Raw genomic sequence first — 26,315 nt, 5'->3', positions numbered from 1 at the left:
GCCACCATCACATGCAGAATATGTCCCATCTTGGATTTGAACCACGCCTGTCTGACTCCAAACCCCAGTTCTCTCTGTCAAAGGGGTCACTCCAATCAAAAATCAACATCGGGACATGTGACTATAACTTTGAACAAGGCCCACAGATTCATCTTAAAAGGCTCAGCCTTCAGCTTTAGTTCCTCTTAGAAATTTGGGTGCATGGCAGCCTCTTGTGCCAAACTGACAGAGTCAGCGTGGACCAGGCCAAAGATCCTCATGAAGACTTAATGTGGAAATATTCTACCAAATGGCTGAGATGTATATAAAAATGACCTCACTAGTAATCCTGAAACGCATTTCAAAACCACACCCAGGTATGCCTTTCATATGCATCGGATCAGCCAAAACGTTACAGTGTGATGATACCAGATTTGAGCAAAGATGTAGAAGAGTGAGACCTCCCTTATACCACTGGCGGGCACTCTGAATCCACTTTCAAGTAAACTTGAAAGCACATAATCCTGGTCTTAGGTCTATACCCTAGAGAAACTCCTCCATATGGAAATGAGGAGGCATATACAAAGATGTTCATTTTGTGTTTATAATATCAAAATAAAGAAGAAGGAAAAGAAACAAACTGTCTACAAGAAAAGGAATGAATAAATATTCATTCAATGGAATGCCAAGTGGCAAGGAAAGTAAATGAACCAGATCTACATGTTATTACATTGCCAAATCCCAGAAACATAATATTGTGTAAAAAAAATAATAATAAATAAATTTTAAAAAAGGCAGAGCAAGGCAGGATTTTGTGTAGTGTGCTGACATTTTACATAAAGTTTACCAATATGCAAAACAGTCTGTATATTATCAGAAATTCAGTAAAAGTAGTAAAATATACGAAGCATTCCTAAGGATGATAAATGTCAAATTGAAGAGAGAAAACAATCTCAGGAAGGTGGGCGAGACGATGGAATCAGGACGGGTGTGTAGTACTTACAGTGCTTTCTTTGTACTTATAATGCTTTATTTTTTCCACAAGGTTGGGTGGTAAGCATATAGGTGGACATTGTGTTACTTTTTATTTATGAGTGCCTAAATTAATTTGTTAACCATAAAAGTTCCTTAGCCAGGGTTTGCAACAGCATATTTAGAAGGCCAATTCTGAAAAAATAAAATAAAAAGAAGGCCAGTTCTGGGATATTAATAAGCCTTATTTTTTAAAAAGATTTAATTTATTTATTCACAGAGACACAGAGAGAGGCAGAGACACAGGCAGAGGAAGAAGCGGGCTCCATGCAGGGAGCCTGACGTGGGACTCGATCTCAAGTCTCCAGGATCACGCCCCAGGCCGCAGGCAGTGCTAAACCGCTGCATCACTGGGGCTGCCCGCCTTATTTTATTTTTAGGTGTCAAGTGGTTCAGCAAATTTGGGGAATACTGGCCTAAATAAAATCAAATAGGTATTAAAAAAAACTTTCTTGGTGTTTTGAACATCCTGGGTTTCTTGTAAGTCCCAAAGAGAAGGTTATCCTATTTAAATATTTTACTGTACAGCAAGAGTTGGCAAACGGGAGCTGTGTGCCTCCTATTTTTATGAATGAAATTGCCTGGACTAACAGCCACACCCATCTGCTTATCATAGTCTGTGGCTGCTTTCACACTTCGCTTTCACATAGTGGCAGAGTTGAGTAGTTATGACACAGACCATATGGCCCACAAAGCCTAAAATATTTACTCGTCAGCCTTTTACAGAAAACATTCGTGTGCCCATCATAGAACATCTTTGGGGACTGGTGTCCCTGGGAATGTTGGAATTGTAACACTCGAATGCCGCCCTTTTACTGCAGCAACAGGTGCATGTGTGTATTTGTGAAAATTATTATATAGAAGACCCTTAGTCCTTTCTGGATTCCTTAGAGGATGATGTACTTTTCTCTTTGAATCTCCAGCACCTAACACAGTAGCCGGTGTGTACTTAGCACTTCCTGTGTGCTTCCCTGAACTGATTTTCATTTAAAAAACCATTTGTGGGATGGATTCATTAGGATCCAGCTTCATTAGCTGTAATAGACCTTCAGAATACCTGTAGCTCGGGTGAGTCAGGAGCTTGAAATTCATCCTTGTCCAATAGTCCAGGCATACGCAGTCTGGGGCTCTAATAGCAACTCCACTTCTAGGACCCAGGCACCTTCCCTCTTGTTGCTCTCACACCCCTTGGGTAGTACCTTCCTTTGCACAGCGTGATATGGCTGACCCCACCCACTAGGACTTCCTCTCTTTAGAGGGAAGAGGGAAAGTAGGAGGATAGACCGGGCCCCAGAGATTGCACACATCACTTCCCTTACTTCCTGTCCATCATGTGGCCACATCTAATTGCCAGGGAAACTGGGGAATATCATCCTTCTCTGAGCAGCCGTGAAGAATTCAGGTCCTACATCAATACATGAACGAGATCAAGGGCTCTCTGGAGGACACCAATCAGTTTCTGCCATAAATGGATACATTCAGGGCTCGCCAAAATCAGGGGTGACCCTTCCCTAAAGGATAGGCCTCATTTTCGACTTCTTTTACAATAGGCCATGATGACAAAGCAAGAGATGTGTGATGATGCTTCATTATTTTCTACTCAAAGTCACATGACAGCACATTCAGGAATGAGCACACTAGTTTCATCTTCCTGGGTGTTTGTAGCCCTTGCATTTGAGAAAGATCTTTTTTTCACATACCTGGACAGACCCAGAATTTCTATTTTGCGGGGAAGGCAGACATGATGGTTTCGCCACTAACTGGCCATCTACTTCTAACAAAGAGAAAGGTTCCAGGCCCCTTGGGATCTCTGACAAAGCAGAAAAGATTAGCTGGGAGGGGGCCATGGAATCACACTTTCTTTACCTTATACGAGGCAGGTTAATGAGCTGGCCCTTCTCTGTACTTTGGCAGTGGCGTTAAAAAGCAAGTAGACACAGTTTTTGGACACAGATTTCTTCTAGGATCTTTGCATCACTACATGTTCCATTTGCCATATATATATATATATATATATATATATATATATATATATATATGTGCACAGAATCTTGGTGTGACTGACTTTAGCACAAAACAGTCTCAATTTGTTCATCTTTTCACTACCCAAAAGAAGGAAAGACTCATCAGCTAGGGCCCTGGAAGCCCATGAAATTAAATTCAGCTTTTTGGGAAAGTGTGTTGAGGAGGTGGGGGGGCACTGGGGGCTGGTATCCAAGTCAGGCCCGTCGGTCTCTGGATTGTCATTTCACGATTCATTTCTGAAGGCCCAATTTTATTGTCACGCTTACAGAATCCCATAATGGGAACTGCTTGATACATAAGAGACGATGCAAAAAAATGTGATTACCCTCCACCAGGATTTCTCAACCTCAACCTTTCTGAACTGTGGACATTTGGGGCTGGGTTATTCTCTGTTGGAATCAGGGGGGTAGGGAGGAGGGTGCTGTGCATTGTAGGCTATTCAGCAGCGTCTGTCTAACTACCAGACACCAGCAGCACCTCCTTAGCTGTGACAACCCAGACTGTCTCCAGACATTGCTACATGCCCCTGGGGGACAAAAGCACCCCTGGTTGAGTTTCACTGCTCTACACAAGTCTAAAGATATCCATAGGGATCCCTGGGTGGCGCAGTGGTTTGGCGCCTGCCTTTGGCCCAGGGCGCGATCTGGGAGACCCTGGATCGAATCCCACGTCGGGCTCCCGGTGCATGGAGCCTGTTTCTCCCTCTGCCTGTGTCTCTGCCCCCCTCTCTCTCTCTCTGTGTGACTATCATAAATAAATAAAAAAATTAAAAAAAAAAAAAAAAGATATCCATAGAGGGACTTGCTAAGTGACCTAAATACTTCTGTGACCCCTTCAGACTGGTTAATGCTTCTCAGGCTTCCAGTGTCCTGATCTTAGGAATGTTAGGAGTTGGCCTGAATGCTCTTTCTGCACTGACCTTCTGGGCTTGTGCAAGAGAGAAGCTGCTTAGTGGGACTTGTGTCTCAAGGAGGACTTAGGAGAGGGCAGGATTCAGAGAGAGGATTTGAAGTGAGGGCACACCATGCATGCAGGCAGGAAGGCAATAGGGAGCTTGTGTGCGGCATGGATAGCAGGCCTTGTTGGCTGGGATGGTGAGAAGAAATGGTTAGATGATGGGAAGCTCTCAGGAGGGGCGGTTGCAAGAGGGCCTCCAGTTTGTGGCCTGAGAGTAGGAATTTATGTTTCTTTGGCACTGGCTCTGGACGTGGCATCTAATAGTGACCTGAGTGGCATCTGGATAGCATCTAAGTGAACCTGGAAGACCTTTGGTAGCAGACAGGCAGTGGGGGTGCTGGGAAGAACAGGGCTCCAGCAACAGCCTGCCTGGTTCAAATCTCACTCCTACCATCGGCTGGCTCTAGGACCTGGGTGAGTTTCTTAGCCTCTCTCTGCTGGCCTTTCCTCTTCTGATAGATGCAGGTAAGTTTTGTAGGGTTAAAGTAAGGATTCAATAAGATCGTATATGTGAATGTGTGTGTGTGTGTGTGTGTATGCATATGTATACACATTCATTCACAGGTATGCATAGGATGTATTTGTATCTGTGTGTGTGTGTATAGATATAGATATAGATATACACAATTAAAATGGTTCCCGGCACACAATCAATGCTATATGTGTTTGCTGTTGTTATTATTATCAACATCATTGCTATTATTTGGGAACCAAAAATAGTATTTTGAGTATGGAAGCACTTAGTGTACCTGGCACACTGCCTGACATATAATAGGTGATCAGAGTGAATTAATGAAGAATTCCTAAAATATTAGCTACTTAATATCTATCTATGATTCTAGAAATGACCACATCCATCCTTTGCTAGTCCAAGGTTCAAACTCAGAGGCCCAGGGCCAGGCAGGGAACACACAAGTGGACCCAGCGTGATACAGGAGTACAGAGAGGACTGGGCATGTGTGTGCCATGGAAGTTATTTGCAGCTTGTTTCCAAAACTTTTTTTAAAGATTTTATTTATTTATTCATGAGAGACACAGAGAAAGAGGCAGAGACACAGGCAGAGGGAGAAGCAGGCTCCCTGAGGGAAGTCCAATGCGGAACTCGATCCCAGGACCCAGGATCACACCCTGAGCCAAAGGGAGACACTCAACCATCAAGCCACCCCGGCATCCTGCAGCCTGTTTTCAAACTGCAAGCTGGCCAGCAGCATAGGTCTTAGGCCTGCCCTGGCCTAGAGTTTGCCCCTCTGCACCCACACCCTGTTCCTCTCCCCCTCCCTGAAGTTCTCTTCCATTCAGACCTCCTGCACCTCACAGTGAGAACAGAATGGGCCTTTCTTCCCGGCTCTTTGAGAACCACAGAGCTGCTTTGCATTAAAAGTGTAAACCAGCAAATTCTTGGCCTTGCTCCTCCCCACCTCCACCCCTACCGCCTTCCCTAAGCTGACCTCATCCAGGTGCCCAATAAACTGGGAAACTAGAGCCGGGCATTGCAGGGAGTACCTGCAGGTCTGATGCACCCCTCAGGACCTCCCTGCATCCCCAGCAGCCTGGCCAGTGCAGCCACAGGCACGCTCAGAGCACAGTCTTGCTTTTGTCCTGTGGGTCACCAGACCCTTATAAACAAAGCCCAGGAACCTCCTCCGCTATATACTCGATAGGAGTGTGCCCCTGCCTTGGACCTACAGACTCTTATATTCTTATCTAGAGACACAGAAATTAGGAAATGGGAGAAAGCAGCCAAATCTGACCCTTTCCATTCTAGGAAACATGTTTCCATTCTGCTGTATTGGGAGAGTAGCCCTAAGGGGCGGTTACTGTCTTAGCTTCTGTATTAGTTAGATGACAAGAGTAACTCAGAGTACAGTGACTTAACTAAAATAGATGTTTACTTCTCTGTCATGTAACAGATCAGCCGGTGCAGGCTGATGGGGCAATGCTGCGCCACACGATCCCTTGAAGACCTCATTCCTTCCATCTTGTTGTTCTGCAGTTCCTGTGGAGTAGGCGTCAGCAAACTATGGCCCATGAGTCAGCCTGGGTTTTGTTTTGTTTTGTTTTTGTTTTTTAAGTAAAACTTTATGGGAACCAGTCACACCCATTTGTTTACGTGTTATCTATGGCTGTCCTCAAGCCCCAAGAGCAGACTTGAGTAGTCCCAACAGAGACCCTCTAGCCTAAAGCCTAGACTAGTGACTACCTCACTTACCAGGAAAAAGTTTGCCAACCCTGCCTTAGTGTGTTGGGTGTGGTCACCTGCGTGGTCAGCGCTCAGTCATTGGCAAGTCTGCTTATCAGCTGGGGATGGGGAAATAGGGAAATAGGGCTGTTATCCCAGGGCCAGGAAATTCCTTTTAATCAAGTGACACAGACAGAGGTATGCTGGTAAATGTTTAACAGAAGGAGCATGGTTCGCAGTATTTATCGGTTTCCATGGTATAGATATTTCCACTGTGGCTGATCTCAGGTGAGCAATGAGATGACTCCAATGCAGAGTGGGGAAGAGGCCCACAACTGGCTGTCCCAGCCAGTACCAGCTGGCTCAACTCACCACACACAGGACACAGAAGTTCCCTGCATCACTTCTGCTCATGTTTGTTGGTGAGAACTTAGTCAGATGGCTGTCACTGGCCACAAGGGGAGCCACGTGCCAGGCCAAAACTCAGGGCAGAAGATTCTGTATTGCTGTAAGGAGAGGGGTAGAGAACGGATCCTGGGGGACAGCATTCATTGCCACACATCTCTTTCCCAGACAATCCTCTTGGCCATGAGCAAGTGTTTGTGTGAGGTAAGAGCAGAAACAGAGAAGCCCAAATGTTGGGATGGAGTAAGGGAGGAAAGCTGTTGCATGGTAAGGAATGGTACATGACCACCAGAAAACATGGGATCAACTCAGAGATTGTCCCTCATTGGGGGCCCCCAAGAGCCTGACTACCCCCATTTTATGGATGAGAAAAACTGAGGCTGTTGGAGGAACTGTGATTTATCCAAGGTCCCACTGCTGGTGAGTGGTACAGCCATGACTTAATCCACATTCATCTGAGCCTCACCCTGGCCCTATTCCTGCCTTACCAGTTGCTTTCAGAAGTGTTTATAGGGCCCTCAGTGTTTCCCATGCCTGGCTTAGCCTAGACCTGGCCTCAGAATCCTCCTTAACATCATACTCCAACCAGCCATACGAATGAGTCAGAGTTGGTGCCTGAGATTAACCCCGTTTCCATGCCTGACTTAGGTGTTATCTCGTAGCTACACATTACCCTCGTTCCTGAGGAGATAACTGGGGTGTTCGCTGTCCATAATGTTTCTGTTGCATTTCAGATGGCTGACTTATATCCACATCTTCTAGAGATTCAAAGTCTCTGGCAGCATCATACATCCCACATTCTCTAGGCATGTGTCCATGTTCAGACAGGGCCTCCAGCGTAGCAAGAACAGGTTTGTGTGCACTGTCTCCCTTATTCCTAATGAAACCTGAATGCATATGTCCCCTTACAGATGAGGAGGTGGAAGGCCAGAGAGAGATGGGGGACGTTGCTCAGGGTTACAAAGCCAGGAACTAGAGGCTGTGCTGGCATATACATCATCGATAGTTCTCTCTGCCACCGTTCAGTGAGTTCCTGAGGGTCCAGAGAAATGAAATCAGCATCGTTGTCTCCTTCTCAACATCATAAATCCCTCCGAGGAACATGAAAGGCCAGTGACTTGATCCTCGGTTAGGACTTTGAGTTAGGGTTATGCTTCTCATTTTTCTCCCGGACACCTCCGTTTTCAATTATGTGGTCTCCGGCATAGCCTGCCTAATATCCTTCTCGTGCATATCCTTCTCCGTGCAGCCTGGGAGCACGGGGCTGGGCTGGCTCGCTCGCCCCTGGACCAGGCACCTGACCCTGTACCTGCCTGTCGCTGGCACTCAGGAAGCAGATGTGCGAATGCATGAACCATGGCATTTCCCCTCGGCCCCGAGCCTCATGGGGCAGAAATCGCACCCTGGTGGGCTCTCTGCACCCGCAATGTGTGTGGCACACAGTAGGCATGCTTACCATGGGGCTCTGTGGGATTCGGCTGTGACAGGGTGGAAACACACACAAACCCACGTCTGACATTGAGATGAGACACACGTGGGCTGCAGTGAAGGTAGAAGGAGCCAAGTGATTTTAGGGCAGGATACCTACTGCCTCTCAGTCTCTGCTTCCTCATCTGAAAGATGGGGACACAGAGGGTGTAAGCAGAATGTGAGCGTGGGCTCAGGAGCCAGACGAACGCCACTGAATGCCAGCCCTACCACCTACGAGCTGTGTGACCTTGGGCAGGTGACATAAGCTCCATGCTTCAGGTTCTTCATCTGTAAAATAAAGAGAATCGTGCCCAGCCCACGGGATTATTTTGAGGATGCGGTGAGCTATTTCCCGTGAAATGTTTAGCACAGGGAAAGCTACCAACAAATGCCATTATTAGTATTAACGATAGCGTGTTAGGAAAACTATAAATCTTTGCAGAGGGGGAAGTGAGAAGCCACGGGAGCAACAGCAGAGCTGTCACAGGCTCTGCAAACAAGGCCCCGGTGAGGGCTGGGCTCCACGGCAAGCGGAAGGGAAGGCCCCCCTGCCCTGTGACTGGGGAAGTGTGCGATGGGAGGATGGGGGTGGGAGCTTCCAGACGGCCTGGTTAGATCCTGGGAAGAGGCCCTATCATTGCAGAACAGTCTGCATGCCCCAGTACAAGTAAGTATGCATTCTGTGTACTGAGTGGTTAGCATCACACCCTGTGCTGAGTGGTTCAAAAGTATTTCTTAATCCTCATGGCAGATAGAGGCATACATGCTACTATCATCATCCCTGCTCTTTGCAGATGGGAAAAGAGGGGCTTGGAGAGGTCAGTTACCAACCCACGCTAGCCGGTATGAAGCACAAAGGGATGTGAGCGCTGGTCTTGAGCACTAGGCCCTGCCTGCTCCGTGGGAGACAAGCTTCCATGTCGAACACTCAGACCTGCGCCTCAGTTTCCTTGTCCAGAGAATGGGAATAATGATAACAAAGCCTGCAAGGAGAGGTCGGCTGACATGGTAGGAGTTGGGCACTTAGTAGGGTGCCTGGCACACAGTGAGCATGCAATAAGGGGTGGCTTCTATTTCTGGTGAGGGAAGGTCACGGTTGTGAGGACTGTTTGGGCCTTTGAGGTTCAGATCCCAGAGTCATGCACAGAAGCCCAGTGACTGCCAGCACATTGCTAAGAACTGGGCTGTACAGAGTGGTTAGTGGGACAGACTGGGCTCAAATCCTGACTCCTACTTATTAGCTGTGCGACAACGAACAAGTTAATTAGCCTCTCTGTGCCCCATTTTTCCTTGTCTGTACAGTTAATAACTGTGCCTTACTTGTGGGGTTATTGTGAGAACTTAAACACGTTAATATTTGCAGAAAGGTATAATATGCCTAGACATGGTAAGAGCTAGTATTTGTTAAATCGGTAAAACGTGTAAAAATGTTAATGTCCCCATTTTTCATGTTTGAAAATAGAATGAGATTAAGTTCCCTGTGCAGGGTTCAGTGCACAGCATCAGCAGTTAGTGAGGGCAGAGCCAGGTGACAAACCCAGGCTGTCAGGCTTCCAAGCCCACACCACTGGGGACGGGCTTCCCAGAGTGAGCCTAGGTTCGCGCTCAGGAGCTGGGAACTGCCTGGCACCTTCTAGCACCAGTGGGGTCAGGACTGGTCCTGGGGGTAGGGGAGGAAAGAGGGGCTCGGAGACTGGCTGGGGCAGACCCCAGCACCCCGAGTAACTCTGCTCTACCATTTCCTGCTTGTTGAACTGTTCCAGAAACTGCGCTTTCATCAAGTGGGACCCCCATCCGCCCCCCCCCCCCCCCAGCCTCTGTCATCACTTACAGTTTGCTTGCAAAACCACGCTAAGGCACGCAGTCTTTCTGAGAGCCAGGGTTTCCCCACTTGGAAGAGGACTGCCTTCATTCTGGTGGAATTTGTTAGATGCAGTATCTAACCTGAGACCCCAGGAAGCGCTTTGTACTACAGTGTGCTTCAGGCTCCATGTCCCCGAATTTGGTTCTTCCAAGTACAGTGTGTTCTCTCCAGTGTACACCTTGCTTTGTGACTTACAGTAATGATTGTGATATGAGAGCTTCGTGCTCAGCCCTGTACTCCTCTGAGCACACTGTACATGGACTATCCACACCTAGAGTCCCAGGAGGATGGTATTACTACTAAACTCATCTTACAGATGAGAAAACTGAACAACAGAGAGGTTAAATAACTTGCCCCAAGATCACACAGCTGCTGAGTAGCAGAATGGGGAACTAGAGTTCATGCTCACCACTCCTATGTACGCTAGCTTTAAGAATTAACCTATGAGTAAAATGTGTCTGAGGCCTCACCTGCTCATGTCTGTCACTGGGAGATCAGCAGAATACATTAGCATCCCTCCTCAATACTTCCTCCTCGGGGGAGAAAAGGCAATGTGATTGCTTGCTGTGCTCAGGCCTGCAGGCTTCCTGGAAAACATCTTTCTGAAGTCACATTCTTCAAGCAGTGGAAGATATGGAGCCCAAGTCTTGGGGCCGGGGCCCTTGAGAAATTGGAGAAATTGACTACTTCCGTAGCTGGCCTCTTACTTAAATTGATCAGATTTTTTATGGCATCGTTGAAAGCCACTGGCAGGGAAAAGCACAAAGTTGATCACCTTCTGGTGAAGCCCTGGGTGACTGGCTTAATAGATTTCTGCATAAGTAAGTCCCACCCTTAGGAGGGCACACATACTTGCCCAGGCCCCAGGGGAACCTACTGGTCTTCAGTGGCAGATTCTTGGGGAGGCCTTCCAGAAGGAGTAAACAGAGCTCTGAGCCATGTTTACAGGAATGCTGCAGGAATTTAAATGCTACCAAGTTAAATTTTCTAACAAACCAGGTTGAACAGAAAGCCGTGTTTTCACAAACTTTTATGGAAAATGTTCTTACCTGCTTTAGCTGGTAAAATAACCAGAACCATTACTCACTTTGTGTGACTGAAGGATTCTGGAAGACAGGTGCTTCCTGGGGCCTGCTCTCAAGAATAAATGGCAGGTCGTGCATGGCTTACCTACAGTTAATAACCATATGCGTCAGGCACAAAGAGAGGAATGACAAGATAGATGTGGTCCTGCCCCCAGGAGGCTGACAGCAAACAAACTGTAGGATGAATGGAATGGAATGGAATGGAATGGAATGGAATGGAATAGAATAGAATAGAATAGAATAGAATAGAATAGAATAGAATAGTCACAGATTGGGAAAAGTGGTAAGAGGGAAGGATGAAATTGGCCAGAGATGGGGCATATAATGGCAGGAAATGAGGTGTACCCTCCTTTAGAGAAGGCCTCCTTTCAACATGATATTCAAGCTCAAATTTGAGGGGTGAGAAGGAGCCAGCCCCACAGAGAGCCAAGAAAGGGAAGAGCAAGAATGAAGTCCTTGAGGTAGGAGAGACCTTGGCCACCGGAGAGTGGCACATGCAGAAGGAAGTGTGGAAGAGGAGGGTGGGTCTCACCCCTGCAGAGCCTGTGGTCTATGCCTGGGAGCTGGATTCTAGTCTCAGTACACGGGAAGGTATTAAGCAGAGACACAACACAGCACAGTCTTATTTACATTTTAAGCTCACTCTTGGAGGCCCCTGGGCAGCTCAGTTGGTTGAGTCTCTGGCTCTTGATTTTGGCTCAGGTTGTGATCTCCAGTTCCTGGGATGGAGCCCCCACATTGGGCTCCCTGCTCAGTGGCGAGTCTGCTTCTCCCTCTCCCTCTGCTTCTACCCCTGCTGGCATGTGCTCTCTCTCCATCTCTCTTTAAAATAAATAAATCTTTTAAAAAAAAGAGAAAGAGAGAGACTGGTTTGGACAGAGAACAGAATGGAAGCTGACAGACCAGTGAGGAGGCCACTATACTCATCTAGACAAGAGACCCATGTCTGGAGCCAGTGTATGGGCAGTGGGGCTGGAGAGCAGTGGATGGGTTTGGGATTTGGGTGGCAAAGTCAATAGCTGATGGAATGGCCATGAGCATGGGAGAAGGTTCTGGCCTGAGCACCTGAGTGGACAGTGGTGCCATTCATAGAGATGGGATGACTTAGAGACAGGTTTGGAGGGTGGGGGGTGAACATGTTAAGAATATACATGTTAGATTTGAGGGTCTGGGAGACATCCAAGAGATGCGCTCAAGAAGGCAGTTGCATATGTGGGTATGCCAGCACAATGGAGAAGTGCCGGGTCCCATTGAGCAGGGTCAGGCTGGGGGGTCCAATCCCTGCTCACCGCTTACCAGCTCTGTGACTCGGGCAGGTTCCTCAACTCTAGAATGGGGCTCCCCATAGCACCTCCATTGTGGGCTTATTGTGATACACGGAAAGAGCTTAGATTTCAGTAGTAAGAACTCAGTAAACATTAGCCTCCTATAATAACAATTATTATCATCACCATCTTAGCTATGGTAATTTCCTTGCCATTTGTCTCTTTGTAATTAAAATCAAGATTCTCTGTAGCTGGTAAACACTTGTGCTGATGTTCTTGGAGTTACTGATTTATGAGTCTGGGTGCTCAGGGAACACGGGGCGGGGGTCTGTGTCTCCCTCCTCCTAGCCCCTGGTGTGATGCCCACACACAGTAGGTGCTCAGTAACATTTATCTAGTCAGGTGAAATGCAGCTTGACTCCAGAAAACAAAATGCTTATTTGAGAGACTCAGTCAAGCATGGAGGAGAGCAGAAGGGACTGAGACACAGAGAGGAAACTGCAAATTCACTGACAATGACAATTCATAGCATCTTTGCTCTCAGGAAGGAGGCTCTTGATTTCACAAATCAGCCTCTTTCCCAACTAGATAGTGGTCTGTTAGAAGAAAAGCTTTCCCTAGAGTTAATCAAATCTGGGGGCACCTGGGTGGCTCAGTCGGTTAAGCAGCTGCCTTCTGCTTAGGTCATGACAATGGGGGTCCTGGAATCCAGCCCCACATCCCATTGGCTCCCTGCTCAGCAGGGAGTCTACTTTTCCCTCTCCCTCTGCCTGCCACTCCACCTACTTTCCTCCTGCCCTCTCTCTTTCTGTATCAGATAAATAAAATATTTTTTAAAAAATCTAATACCTCCCCAACATCTGCACACACACCCCACCCAATCAAGGCTCCAGACATGTCAGCACGACACACGCAGATCCCCACCTTTTCCTCTCCAGAAGCCTCTATTATATGCCCCAGAACCTGGCCCTGTTGCTCTCACTCTCTTGCTCTGTCCTGTCCATTTGGCCTGAAGCTTCTTCCTTAACCATTTCTTTTCTGGAAACTTAGATGCAGCCCACCACCACACCAGGGGTTTCCTCTTGTCCCCTGGAGATGCTGGGATCCGTGGTCTCTCCCTGTGTTCTTTTCAAATCATGGCAGGTGACTCTGCCCTTTCCCAAATTAAAAAAAAAATTTTTTTTAATTTCAATTTCAGTTTCAGGTAAGCTGTGAATAGTGTTTTAATGTACATTTGTTTCATGCAGTGTTTATTAAAGTACTTTTATTTGCTAAATCTAGCACCCCTCGCTGTGAGAGTCCCAAATGCAAAGCCCCACACACCATGCCTTATGGCACAGCCCTGTTCGGTGCCCTAGAAGTTCACATCTTGAATGCCAAGCCCAGGGTCCGTCAGTCCTCCCCCACCACCTATGGGGTTTCCCTAGAGAGTCCTCCAACCATGTTGGGTGTCTTGGCTCCCCTGCCTGCCATGGAAAGGTCTTAATCCTGGAGTCCAGCGTCCTGGTCAACCGTGGGCCTTTCTTGGTCTCTCCCAATGCTCATACAAATAGACTCTTGGAGGCCTTGACCCACACCCAGCTCCTGAGGCCTTCCGGCAGATGAGACCCCACATCAGCACCAAGTTTTCTATCTCCACTGCATCAGCTCCCCCTGGTGGCCAGAAGCAAACTTTCTATCTCCTGCCTGGAGCCCTAAGAGCTCCTACCCTGGGTTTCTATTTCAGGGATGCCTTCTGCCCAAGCGGAGGTGAATGATACATCAGAAATGCAAAGGAGAGTCAAGCACAAACCCATCCCACCCACTCCCTGAGGCTCCCTTAGTGGTTCACCCCTCAAGTGCTCCTCCCCCAGGTCCTAGCCTTGCTGATGAACAGGAGCCTTGGTGCCATAAACCTTCTGGAACTATAGCCCATCTCATTTCCTCCAACCATCAAGAAGAACCGCCCCCCCAAAAAGAAGGTAGTTCCCTCACAACCTTTCCTTATGCCACAAAGTGGCTTAGTTAGAAGCAGGAACGGCACCAGGAATTCTGAGCACCTGACTCCTTTCTTTGGTTTCCACTCTCTGAATTTGCACAGAGAAGGGACAGAAAGGGGTCTAGGATAGGGTCTACTCCAGGCTGCTGGCTGGGTGGCCCAGGGTGAGTCCTTTGTCTGTCTGTCTCCCCATTGTTAAGAGGGGTAATGATTGTACTTGCCTTTGGGGTTGTGTGGGGGATCAAACAAACTAATTCACGTGAAGAGTCTAGCTGAGTGCTTAGCCTAGAGTAAACATCCCATCGTTAGTAGCTCTCACCATGTTTAGCTCAGGATGCTACAGAAGCCTGAGGAAGACAGATCAGCAGCAGTTGTAAAGGACAAAGGATCGAGACATCCATATTTTAATTGGAGCCGAGGAATAGGCAGTTGACAATGAAAACCGAATGCAAGGGATCCTTGGTGCTTTCTAGCTCTCATGGACTTCAAGGACCATTTCCCGGGGAAACCACTACACCCACCTGACCACCTCTCCCTTCCTTAGGGCCGACGACTGCTTTTGTGCTTCTCGGAAGCTGGATGCAGTGGCCATCGAAGCCAAGTTTAAGCAGGACCTGGGTTTCCGGATGCTGAACTGTGGGCGCACGGACCTGGTGAAGCAGGCAGTGTCTCTCCTGGGGCCCGATGGGATCAATACCATGAGCGAACAGGTACAGGGTCTGAGAGTCTGAACAGACACCTCACCCCCACCCCTCCACCAGGTGTACTGCCCCCACCCAAGATGGAAACAGCAGGCGCTGGACACACACTCCCCCTGCTGGTGACTTAGGATGATGTTTATTTTATTCATTTAGTTTGAGTTTTTAAACTATAAAAATATCCTTGTTCATCTTTATAGAAGTTGCACATGATCAGTGCAGCTGAAATGGAAAATACAGAAAAATAGGCCTATTCCAGAAAGGAAATAATGCCATCACCCAGATAGCCACCATTTATATTTAGTATGTGTCCTTCAAGTCATTTTTTTCAGCGGGGTTAAAATTAGTTCTCTGCCTGCCTGCCTGCCTGTCTATTACTGCATCACGGAACAACTCCAGGGGTATTTTTACCAAACTTTCAGGGTATGTTTGAGATACACAGAAGTCATTCTGGGGAACCCTCTGAGGCACCTCAGAGATAGGCAGCTGCCCCCCAACATCCTCAAACTGAGGTGCAGTGAAAGGCTCCTGTGCCCACCAACCAAGAGACACCATGTGGGTGAAGATGTCACAGACAGAGAAAACAAACAGATGAGCTCCAGGTGGAAAGTCACAAGGGACAGATGGAGCCGTTTCGCATAGGGCAGCTCGTGTAGCAAGTTCCAGGGAAGGAACAGCAGCTAGGAATTTTCTTGAGCAACAAGGAACCCTAACATACACACACACACACACACACACACACACACACTTTTATTATTTTTTAAATTGGGATTTATAATCTCTTGCCTTTTCCAATAACTTATATTAAAGGCACTTTGCAATGTCATTAAATATTCTTTTTTCGGTCACTTTTAATGGCTACATAAAATGGACATATTATTTATTCAGTTTACCATCCTCAGTTGTTGGATATTTAGGTTGTTTCCAATTACGTAGTATGTCAACAATGCTGATTAGTAAAGCTGAGAAGTTAAACATACGAGTCTTTGTTCAAATCCCTGATGATTTCATTATGGAACTTATTTTCATTGAAGTATAGTTGACACAATAGTCTCAAGTGTAGAAAATAGTGATTCTACAATCCTGTATGTTATGCTATGCTCATCCTTAGGGAAATTCTTAAAAATGGAAATAGTGGCTCAAGCACATTAACCTTTCTGCAGGTTCTCAATCTCAAATTACTTTCTCAGAGACTTTGTTTCCATATACACAATCTTCAACAGTATATGCGTTTCCCTTTTGCCAGTATTTCATTGGAGCTTTACTATCTTCTTATTTAGAAGAGCTCTCTACATTTTAGATATAAACCCTTTGTTATAATCTAACAAATATGTCTCAATTTATTTTTTAATATTTTATTTAAATTCAATTTGCCAACATACAGTGTAACCCCCAGTGCTCATCCCATCCAGTGTAAATTTGTTTACCTTTAAATTTTGTTTATAATATCTTCAATTTTATTGTCCTCTATGCTGTAATGATTTTTGTTCATGATTTCTTCCTTTAATTTCTACACCTAGAAGCAGATCCAGGTACATATCTTTTATGGTTTTAATTTTTTCTCTGTATCTCTAATCAAACTATGAATTATTTTGGCATATGGTATGAGATCAGGCTCTAATTTGCATGTTTTCCCAAATAGTCACCTTCACAACACTATTTATTGAAAAATCCATCCCTTCCTTCTGCTGGTTGTGGACCCTCAAACTAAGCAGGAGTCACAGGCAAATATGGAATCCCTAAAAGCCATTCTTCATTCACTTGCCTTTTGCTTGTTAATGATAATGTCAAACCAGACGTCAGTGATGGGGACATGCTCAGAGGCATCCAATTTCCCTTGACACTGACCAGCAGCTTATATAAAGTAAAAATGACACTTGTTATATTGTGAAGGAGAAAATGTCAAGGAAACCGTGTTTATGAATTAGGTAACTTGGACAAATGTCACAGAATCCAGAAAGTTCCTAAGACTTGAAATCAGCCACTTGTTTTAGCACGTACTCTTAGGTCTGCTGCAGCCTAGGAGAGATCAATGAAAAAACACCAACTTAAACAAAGATAATTGGAAAAAAAAAAAAAAGGCAATCCTCCCTTCCTCTCCCTCTCCCCTCCAGTTGTTGGTGGGTTTTTTTGGGTTTGGGTTTTTTTTTTTTTTTTTGGTTTTCAAAATATGAAGGACTGTGCCCTTATGAGTCATAGGGCAGCATATTTATTTTTTTAATGCTGGATTTTGAGTACAAGCATAGCCACCTACACACAAGTAAAAATTTCCATGTGTTATTGTCGAGTGACACAGCCGCCTTGTAAACTCTCTCCATTCTCTGGTTTCTAACCCACCGCAGGGCATGACCCCACTGATGTATGCCTGCGTCCGTGGGGACGAGGCGATGGTTCAGATGCTGCTGGATGCCGGAGCTGACCTGAATGTCGAGGTGAGGGTGCAGAGGGCTGCAGGGCCCCTTGGCCTGGCAGTCCCCCTGGGGGAAATAAGCAAAGAGAGGGGGGCTTTTTCTCCCGAGAGCCATCACTGAAGGCACTCAGTCCAGCAAATAGTCAGACCAGGTGGTGGATTTCCTGCATCCCAAGGCCCCAGCCCAACCACACTCCAAGGAGCTGCCCATAACTACGTTTCATTTAAAAACCCACCAACGAAGCTGCAAGGAGCATCAGCTTCCCCTTGCCTCAGCTGTACTGAGTCTGATTCTTACTGCTGATCCGTTCCTTTTGGGATCAGGGCAGAAAGCCCTCTTCTGAGCCATCAACCCTTTCTGCCTAATACAGCGCAGGGCCATGTCCCCCGATTTGAGATGTCACTCCCCCAGATGTTCCGCCCTGCCAGCCAAATCCTGATCGGTTCACCTGTTGGTTGAATTGAAGCCACAGGTCTTAAAGCCCATTGCAAAGCCTCCTTAGGGCAGTGTGGTGTATAGCAGAAAACGTACCCCCCCCCCCACGGGCTTTAGAATTTGACACTTGGGCTCAAGTTCTGAAACTGCTGAGTCTTAGCCACTTGCTTTGTGCTTGGACAGGTGGCTTAGCCTTTTGGAGCCTCAGCGTCCCCATCAGCAACAGGGGGAGAATAATCGCAAAGACTACCTAGCAGAAGTTAGACTCAGTTAATACTGGTCCCCCACAGACACACACCATGAGACTTGTCATAAGTGAAATCATGCTTTTCGACCATGTTCTATCCTGTCTTCCTGGCAGCCAGCTATTGGCAGCCCCAGAGGCTGGGAAGGTTGGCATGCTGCAATCCTAGTTCAGCAACCCTATAAAACTTTGTTAGTTCAAAATTAAATGTTTTCATAATCTTAGTGCTTTGCTTTTTTTTTTTTTAAATTAGTGAATTTGATATTCATCTGAGGAAAACAGGCAGTAGGCAGAGTTTTGCATCCAAACCCTTTTGGATATTACAAGTTTCAAGTATTGGGGATTTTCTTGCCTGTTAAGAACCACCATCTCCCCCAGCACTGTGCAGACCTTGCAGGGGCTCCTCATCGTTGGGTCCCAGTGGGCTTCTCTGGTCATCTCTAGCCCATCCCATGGCTCCCAGCTCAAGGCCTTCTCCCAGCAGGCAATTAGTGAACTCAGCTGCTCTGGAGGAAACAGGCATCATAGCTGTATGGGCCCAGGAGTGTTTGGGAGGAAAGCCATGTGCGGATGCCAGTCTTGCAGGACCCCAGCCTTCAGCTGCCTTGCTGCCTCTCTTTTGGCCTAGGGTATGTTGAGGCCTATGTATTGAAAGACCAATATCAGATTGCACATTCATGGTGTGTCCAGGGAAGGTTTGTGCCCATGTTTCTAGAAGCATGATGTTCCTTGTCAATTAGGAAGCCAACATAAGGGTGAAATGAGGACAGGGTGAGGTGAGCTGTGACCAGTTGGGAATGTCACTCCATTGGATGGGCGGTAGTCTTCCCTGGCTTGAAAGCTTGAAGCACAACACACACCCCACACACACCTAGCCTGAGGTTTCCTGCTGCTGAGAAATTCCCCTAAAGGTGTGTATGTAGTGGTATGGCATCTCACGCTGATGTCCTCCTGTGGCCCCCAGAAGCACCGCACTTAAGCAGGAAGAGGGGACAGGCTGGGGAGCTGGCTCATGGTAGCTGCCACTACAGCTTCTCCAAGGCACCTTAGAGAAGGTTAAATCATCCATTTAACTCCCTTCAGATGAGAAGCAAAAAAGACTCCCTACAAGACATCGAGGACAAAAAGTCACCACCTTACTATCACCAACATTTCCCAAAGCACTTTCAGAATGTCCTTCCATACATCTCCAGCCCACGTGCCCAGCCACAGATAGGTCAGACTTGCTAGTCTAAATATTGTGAAGGTCACATTTTGAAAATAACTTCAATTTGTTTATAGGTTGTCAGTACTCCTCATAAATATCCATCCGTCCACCCCGAGACCCGCCATTGGACGGCTCTGACTTTTGCTGTGTTGCATGGACATATTCCTGTAGTTCAGGTATTAATGGATTTCCCTATCCACGTCTGACCTTTAATTTTACCTCCTTCATTATGCAAATCTGTACCTCTCCCAGCATGCACATTCCCTAAGGGATTCATATTGGTTAATTGCAATTAAGTATAGCACATTCATATCATATAAATGAAAATATCATATGTAATGATCTATATGGCCTGGCTTTAACCAATATGAAATTATCACATACCCACACGCAGCCTCACACACACGAGTGGCAAATCTCCGAAGCTGTTCCTGGTTGCTCGGGGGTGGGGCCTGAGCTGTGATTTTGTGGATTTGTTCATTTTGCTTGTCGTTAACATAAACATAAGACTTGGCTGGTGTGAGACCTCAGAACCTCCCCTTAGGTGTGACCCTGGTGTTTGTGTAGAGTCTAGGGTCTCTGACTGGTGGAAAGAAGCATCCCCAAGTCGCCAAGGGAATGGTTCTAAAAGACACTTGCTTGGATCCTACCTATTGAGAATCTGATCCCAGAGGTCTAGAGTAGGGCCTTTGCATGTGTCTTCTGAAACAGCTCCCTGAGTATGGAGAGATGTCCTCATCCAAGGTCCTTTGGGCATTGAAGTATGTATTGCTTGCACTTTCTTTTCTGGTTTTTGTACAGTTGATATTCAATGACTAGCCATCTAGTACATTCTAGATCTTAAATTTGGTCTTTAGTTCATCCAAAAAAAAAGAAATAAGCATCCAGGTCCATTACCACACATGGCCTCATAATGCCGAACTTCGGGTATAATCAGGAACACTTGTTTTTATGTGGTCCAAGCCTCTTAGAAGTATGCAGAGCAGGAAAGAGTTACGGGGACCACTGGGCGATGTTGGAGATCCATAGGAATCTTGTTTTCTCGGTCATGGAACTCCTTCAGAAAGATCCAAAGTCATGTTCCAGGAGGTGGAGTGTATGACATGGTACACTGAGAGCTGACTTCTGCTGTAGAATGTCATGCCCAGTTCACTCCTGGTAGAGGAGTTTAGGAAAGAAAGGATCAGAGGGGCGGCCTAGTGGACACAAATGCCATCCCTTAAAGTGCAGTGGCATCCTAAGCCTTCAAATCAGGAATAGGAGCAGCAGGCAGCCAAGCAAAGCCCCATGGAAGTCAGGCCACCTCTCCACTGCAGGTACACATGGCATGGAATGCCAGCCCTCTCCTGGCGGTGCCCTCAGGGAGCCCTGGGTAGGTAGTCAAGAAGGCAGAATGTTCCTCCTCGTTTTCCATTAGCAGTGCTAAGAGCACATTCACTGTGGGTGAGACCCGGCATGGACAGTCTCCATCTTTATGAAGTCCAGACATCTTCGGGAATACACAGAATGGAGTAGACTCCTCAGAGTTCCCTCTGCCACTTGATTAATTGATCTCGCTGGCCAGGAAACTTAGCATTTGCTAAACTATCCTCAGAGCCACCCAGAATGTTCTAGAAGGGATTCATGCCCCGGGTGGCCCAGATGGTCCCCAAAGTCCTCTGGAACTCAAGATTCCGTGGTTCTAAGAGGCAACTCTAATGCTCTCCGAGGCTTTGTGTCTCCAACCCAAAAAGAGTCTTCCAACACTCTGGTGCCTCAAGAGTCCAAGGCAGCGCTTCTAGAGACTTGAACGTGCATATAAATGACCTGGAGATCTTGCTGCAATGCAAACTCTCATTCAATTGGTCTGGGATGGGGCCTGAGTGCTCACATTTGCAACAAGCTCCCAGGTGATGCGGATGCTGCTTTCCGAAGACCAGGCTTTGATAGTCCGAGGTTCTAGGACATTCAAGAGGCCATCAGCTCACCCTCTATGTACAGCTGCCCTCACCCTGTGCACACGGCCACTGACCCAGAGGGAGGGCAGGAACATTGGCATCGCACTGACTTCTGCCAGCTTTTCCTGATGTGTCCTCACAGTGCATGTCCTTTAAATGTCTCAGTGGCCACTCTTCCTCCACAGCTGCTCCTGGACGCTGGGGCCAAGGTGGAAGGCTCCGTGGAGCACGGCGAGGAGAACTACTCGGAAACACCCCTTCAGCTGGCAGCTGCCGTAGGTAAGAGCCGCTGAGCCTCGTCCCGGCCGAGGGTCTCCACCACCTTGCGCCCTCAGTGTGTCTGTGACTGTATCTTTGCTTTATCCGCTTATAAAACCCCCTTCTCTGGGCTTGCAGGAAATTTTGAGCTGGTTAGTTTGCTGTTGGAGCGTGGTGCGGATCCCCTGATAGGAACCATGTACAGGAATGGAATTTCTACAACCCCCCAGGGTGATATGAACTCTTTCAGCCAGGCCGCAGCCCACGGACACAGGTAGGCTAGGATGGGCCAAAGCCACAAGGTCCCAAGTGGTGCTTGTTAAAAATGCAGATTCCCAGGCCTACCCCAGACCCATTACATCTCTGGATGTGGGGCCCAGAAGCAGGCCAGACCCCAGGCCTGGCCAGAGTGGCCTTAGCCACCAGCTTTCTGCTCAGAGCCAACTCCATGCAGCGCACATCCACTCAGGCTACCTTGTTTTGTCCTTGCCCTGTCAGCTTTCACCTCACAGAGACACCACTTTTTGCCAGTTTGGTCAGAGCCTGTCACCTCAGCTGCCGTGAAGTGAGAAGAACCATTTTAAAAATAATAAAATCCCTTCCAGCCTAAGTTACCACTTATCTACATTTCCTTCAGGGTTTACCCCCTTCCAGTTTTTTGACACACAACCCTAGTAAAGCAGATTCACTGTGGGACCCCGTGTGCAGGCTGATGGTTAGAAGGGCACAGTCCTAGAACCTTCTAGATACTTCTAGATACTTGAGGAAAGCACTTAGCTCCAGGCTGCCCTCAAGGAAACATAGCCAGTCACGCCTCTCCCATCTCCGTCCTCAAAACATCACGCCGGTGGTCAGGGCTCTGAAACCACCACCCCAGAGTTGTTCCCATCATCCCCCTGTTCTCACATGAGTGGGGTCCCCACTTCCCACACCCCATCCCTGCCCTGGAAAAGCCCTTCCATCTCTGAGTGTCTTCCTCTCTGGGTTTATGATTGACAGGAATGTGTTCCGCAAACTGCTCGCTCAGCCAGAGAAGGAGAAGAGTGATATCCTGTCCCTGGAAGAGATTCTGGCCGAGGGGACTGACCTGGCGGAGACAGCCCCGCCTCCCCTGTGTGCCAGCCGCAACAGCAAAGCCAAACTGAGAGCTCTGAGGGAGGCCATGTATCACAGCGCTGAGCATGGCTACGTGGATGTCACAATTGATATCAGGAGCATAGGTCAGTCTGGCACCCTCCACCGCTGGGCACAGCACTCCTGCCCAGCTCTAGGTTACACACACACACACACACACACACACACACACACACATACACATGGGCCCAGGGAACTTCTCATTTGCTGGTTGGATCACTTCCAAGCTAAAACACCCACACCTCCTCAAAGACAGCAGCATCCCTCCCTACCCCCAAAGGCTGATCCTCAGGTCATTTTCTCATGATTCCCAAACTCTGGACCCTGAGAATTTAAGGAATTAGAATCACCTGGGAGCTTGTCTGAATACAGATTGCCAGGCCCTACACCCAGAGGCTCTGCTGTTGAGGGTCTGGATGGATAAAGGCCGGAAATCTTTATGTTTAACAATCATCCCAGGTGGTTCCCAGTGGTTGGTGAATCACTGCCTTAGAGCACCCATATCCAAGAAGCAGTGGCCAGGCAACAGGTAGGATGAGGCTCACCCACTGAGCTTCAGGGTACAAAGCCACTCCTGAGAAAAGCTAGGGTTGGCTCTTCCTTGAGGGAGCTAGCTCAGATCCATCTCTGTGTGTCCAGGGAGCAGGCCAGCTCAGCCTTCCCAGTATGGGGGCAGGAACAGCAGGTCCTAGCATGGGCCTTCAACCTCTGGTATGGCAGGTCAAGGTGGGCAGAGGGCCTGAGGAGAGGCCCCCCTGCCGCCATTCTGGACGTGGGCCTCTCTCTCCGAGTGACTGTTCAGAATGTGGGACATTTGTGCCACTGTGCCGAGGGCCTATTTAGCATGATGCTGAAGCTCCAGACTCTGAATGGCCTACTCCTTATGCCCAGTAGTGGAGCATGCTCTTCATCCGTGCCTCTCCATGGGGAAGGAGAAGCACATCGCAGCAGTCAGCTACTGGAGAGGTTTCTGTGAAAGGAGGAAGGCCTGATGAAGCGCCCACAGCGGGAAGAGTTGTTCTGCCCAGGGGAGCGGCAGCAGTACCTTCCAGGCCTTTCTCTGACGTCTGCGCCCATCCTGGCCAGGGCAGTAGATGGTGAGGCCCACCGATGGGTTTCACCAGCTCTGAGCTCTCACTTGGGCATGATGTGCTGCTCATCCTGAGCAGGACTCTAACCCCCCTGAGCTTCTGTCTCCCCAGAAGGCAGAAGGGATAGAGGGGAGCAACGTCAGGACCCAGAAGTATGGGGTAGGCATAAGCAGTGTGTCACATTCTGTGTTCTGCACGATGGTGAGATCTTGTAAAATGCAGCTCCTAGTAAGTGAACAGCGTGCACAGATGGACAGCCGTAGCTAAGGGGATTGAATTCTGATCTTTAGTTTCAACATCTGCAAATCTTCAGGGGGAATAAAAAGCAACTTTGGCGCAGTTCATCCCACATCAGGCTCTTGGACTCGTAATTTGGTGATGTCCTGGGGAAAGGCCAGCTTGCAGATAAAAAAACACGCCTTCTGTTGTGGTTGTTTTCTGTCTTGTCCTCTCCTCCCCTGCACACCCTCCCCGCCCCCTCCCAGGCGTCCCGTGGACACTGCACACGTGGCTGGAGTCTTTGCGGATCGCCTTCCAGCAGCACCGCAGGCCCCTCATCCAGTGCCTGTTGAAGGAGTTTAAGACCATTCAGGAGGAGGAGTACACAGAGGAGCTCATTACCCAAGGCCTGCCCCTGATGTTTGAGATCTTGAAAGCGAGCAAGGTAGGAGAAGTTTAATGCTGTTGCGGTCAGCTGGCGGCAGCAAGCAAGCAAGGCGGGAGGCTCACGAGCTCAGCAGTCCTTAGCCTGGTCCCGCCCTTCGGGCAGGAATCCTGCAGTCACGGCCACCAGCGGCACGTGTGCCCGGCTGGCTAAAGCCACTTGTGCAGTCATTTGTGGGGCGCTGTTCTGCGGAGCACCTGCTATGTCCCAAGGCCCTTGGGCACATGAGACAAAGTGGAGAGACACCTTCTAACCCAGGGAATTTACAGGAAAGCTGGGGTGATCATGCCAACACATGTGCCCCAAGGGCATCTGAGGTTTATGAAACAGTGTTAAATTGGGTGGCGTGGGCTCTGAGAGGTGTGAGTCGGTGTCATGGAGGTGTCACAGAGGTGCTGAGACTTGAGAGGCCCGAATGGACAGATAGGAATCTGGTGGAAAGAGGGAAACGGTACAGCACCCTTGATCAACGGGATACAGACCCTGCCAAGGATCCTGGAGAGCCAGGCCCTGGAGAAAGCTTTCTGGGTACAGAGGATCAGATGAGTGTCACCCCTTCCTCACAGGTCTCCCTGTTCCTGCAACAGGGAGATGCTGTCACCCCATTAGAACATCAGTCCGGCCCATGGGCCATCATGAGATCAATTCTGAAAACTTTCTTTGGGGTCCTTTGCTTGGCGATACCATATGGATGTCCGGTCCCAGCCAGCGGGCCCTGTGGCTTTACTGTGTAAGCAACTGGAGCGCTTTGAGGAGGGATAGCCGTGGCATGCCCACCCCCCAGCCATCCATTGGAGTGCGGAGCCAGGGGCAGAGGGAGGAGGTGACAGATGCCCCATCACTGTGGCCACGGAAGTGCCAAAGGTGACCAGTCTGCCTGAGAGGCTCTGAGGAGTTTGTGCATCAAGTACCACATACCGAGGGCTCCTCAGTGGGTCCCAAGAGCCCACGTAGCACAGTGGTTCAGGGCGTGGACTCTGGAGCCAAACTGTGGGAATTTAAACCTCACTATACCGCTTACCAGCCTTATGACCCCAGTCAAGTTACTTGACTTCCCTCTGCCTCAGTTTCCCTACCTGAAAATGGGGACAATAATTATACTAACCTCTTAGGGTGGTTGTGAAGATAAAATGAGTCAGTGCCCTTCAAACTGTCCCTGCAACTCCGTGAGTGCTTTATACGTCATAAAGATGGCCTCACCAGAGGATGTGGCACCTCCAGGATGTCCCCAAAGGTGTTCTGTAAAAACCATCCCCTCAAAATATTTAGCACCCCATTGCAGCGCACATATCAACCAGCCATGAGTACTGACCTGAGAACGGGCCAAACATCAGCTCTTTCTGCAGGCTAACATTGGATTACTCACAATTTCTCTCCTGCGGAGTCTTGAATACCCTAATTCACAAAGGCAATCAGGTGTTTCCCAAACTCATTTGACCTTGGAACTCTTTTATCACGAACTGTCTCAAGACACAAGTAAGGATTTTTTTTAAGCTAAAATACGTATTTTATATGCCATATATATGCTATATGCCAGGCACTCTTTGAAGCACATTCTAAGGATTAACTCATTTAATCCTCACAAACAACCTTTGAAGGAGATAATGTTCTTATCTGCATTTAACAGATGGGTAGACCGAGACACAGAGAAGGTGATCACTTGCCCAAGGCCACACAGTTGTGTGGCACAGCTGGGCTTGAACCCAGGCAGCCTGGCTCTAGCACCAGCTTCTCATCACTTTGCTCCAGAACAGCCTTTATAGAAGCATAGGGTCCCTCTCAGACCATGGAACCTCTGATATCTCTGGGGCAATGGGCCTGTAAACTTGCAGGGCAGTGTGGGTTCCCCTTGCCAGGCTGCCCAAAGAGTGAAGAGGGGAGCAGAGAGCTGCCTTCTCTGGATGGCAGGGGTGGCCCAACAGCAAAGCAGCAGCAGCATGGCCCCTCAGCTGTCTGAGCCTCAAGCACCTGGCCTGGGGTCCAGAGCTGCGCTCATG

General features: G+C 48.1%; 1 protein-coding gene and 1 long non-coding RNA gene across 7 annotated transcripts in view; one reads left to right on the top strand and one right to left on the bottom strand.

The window, feature by feature from the left end:
* Positions 1-26,315, top strand: part of ABTB3 (ankyrin repeat and BTB domain containing 3) — a 312,444-nt gene that overhangs the window by 247,313 nt on the left and 38,816 nt on the right. For 3 of the 6 annotated variants that reach the window (XM_072844215.1, XM_072844221.1, XM_072844218.1), the window contains 7 exons: positions 14,784-14,949; positions 17,280-17,369; positions 19,309-19,410; positions 21,357-21,450; positions 21,568-21,703; positions 22,429-22,649; positions 24,140-24,318. In XM_072844215.1, the coding sequence (XP_072700316.1) occupies positions 14,784-14,949; positions 17,280-17,369; positions 19,309-19,410; positions 21,357-21,450; positions 21,568-21,703; positions 22,429-22,649; positions 24,140-24,318 (988 nt within the window). The remainder of the gene's footprint in view (positions 1-14,783; positions 14,950-17,279; positions 17,370-19,308; positions 19,411-21,356; positions 21,451-21,567; positions 21,704-22,428; positions 22,650-24,139; positions 24,319-26,315) is intronic. The other 3 variants (XM_072844216.1, XM_072844217.1, XM_072844219.1) reach the window with 3 other exon arrangements.
* Positions 5,533-11,181, bottom strand: LOC140642961 (uncharacterized). The gene is made up of 3 exons (XR_012039337.1): positions 10,382-11,181; positions 7,251-7,610; positions 5,533-6,678 (listed from the first exon to the last, which is right to left on the bottom strand). It is a non-coding gene; the product is annotated as an uncharacterized lncRNA (long non-coding RNA).

Source organism: Canis lupus, chromosome 11 (assembly GCF_048164855.1).
Source record: "Canis lupus baileyi chromosome 11, mCanLup2.hap1, whole genome shotgun sequence".
Classification (NCBI taxonomy): Eukaryota; Metazoa; Chordata; class Mammalia; order Carnivora; family Canidae; genus Canis; species Canis lupus.
Note: the sequence above shows the minus strand (reverse complement) of the source record. Positions and strands in the feature narration are given on the sequence as shown.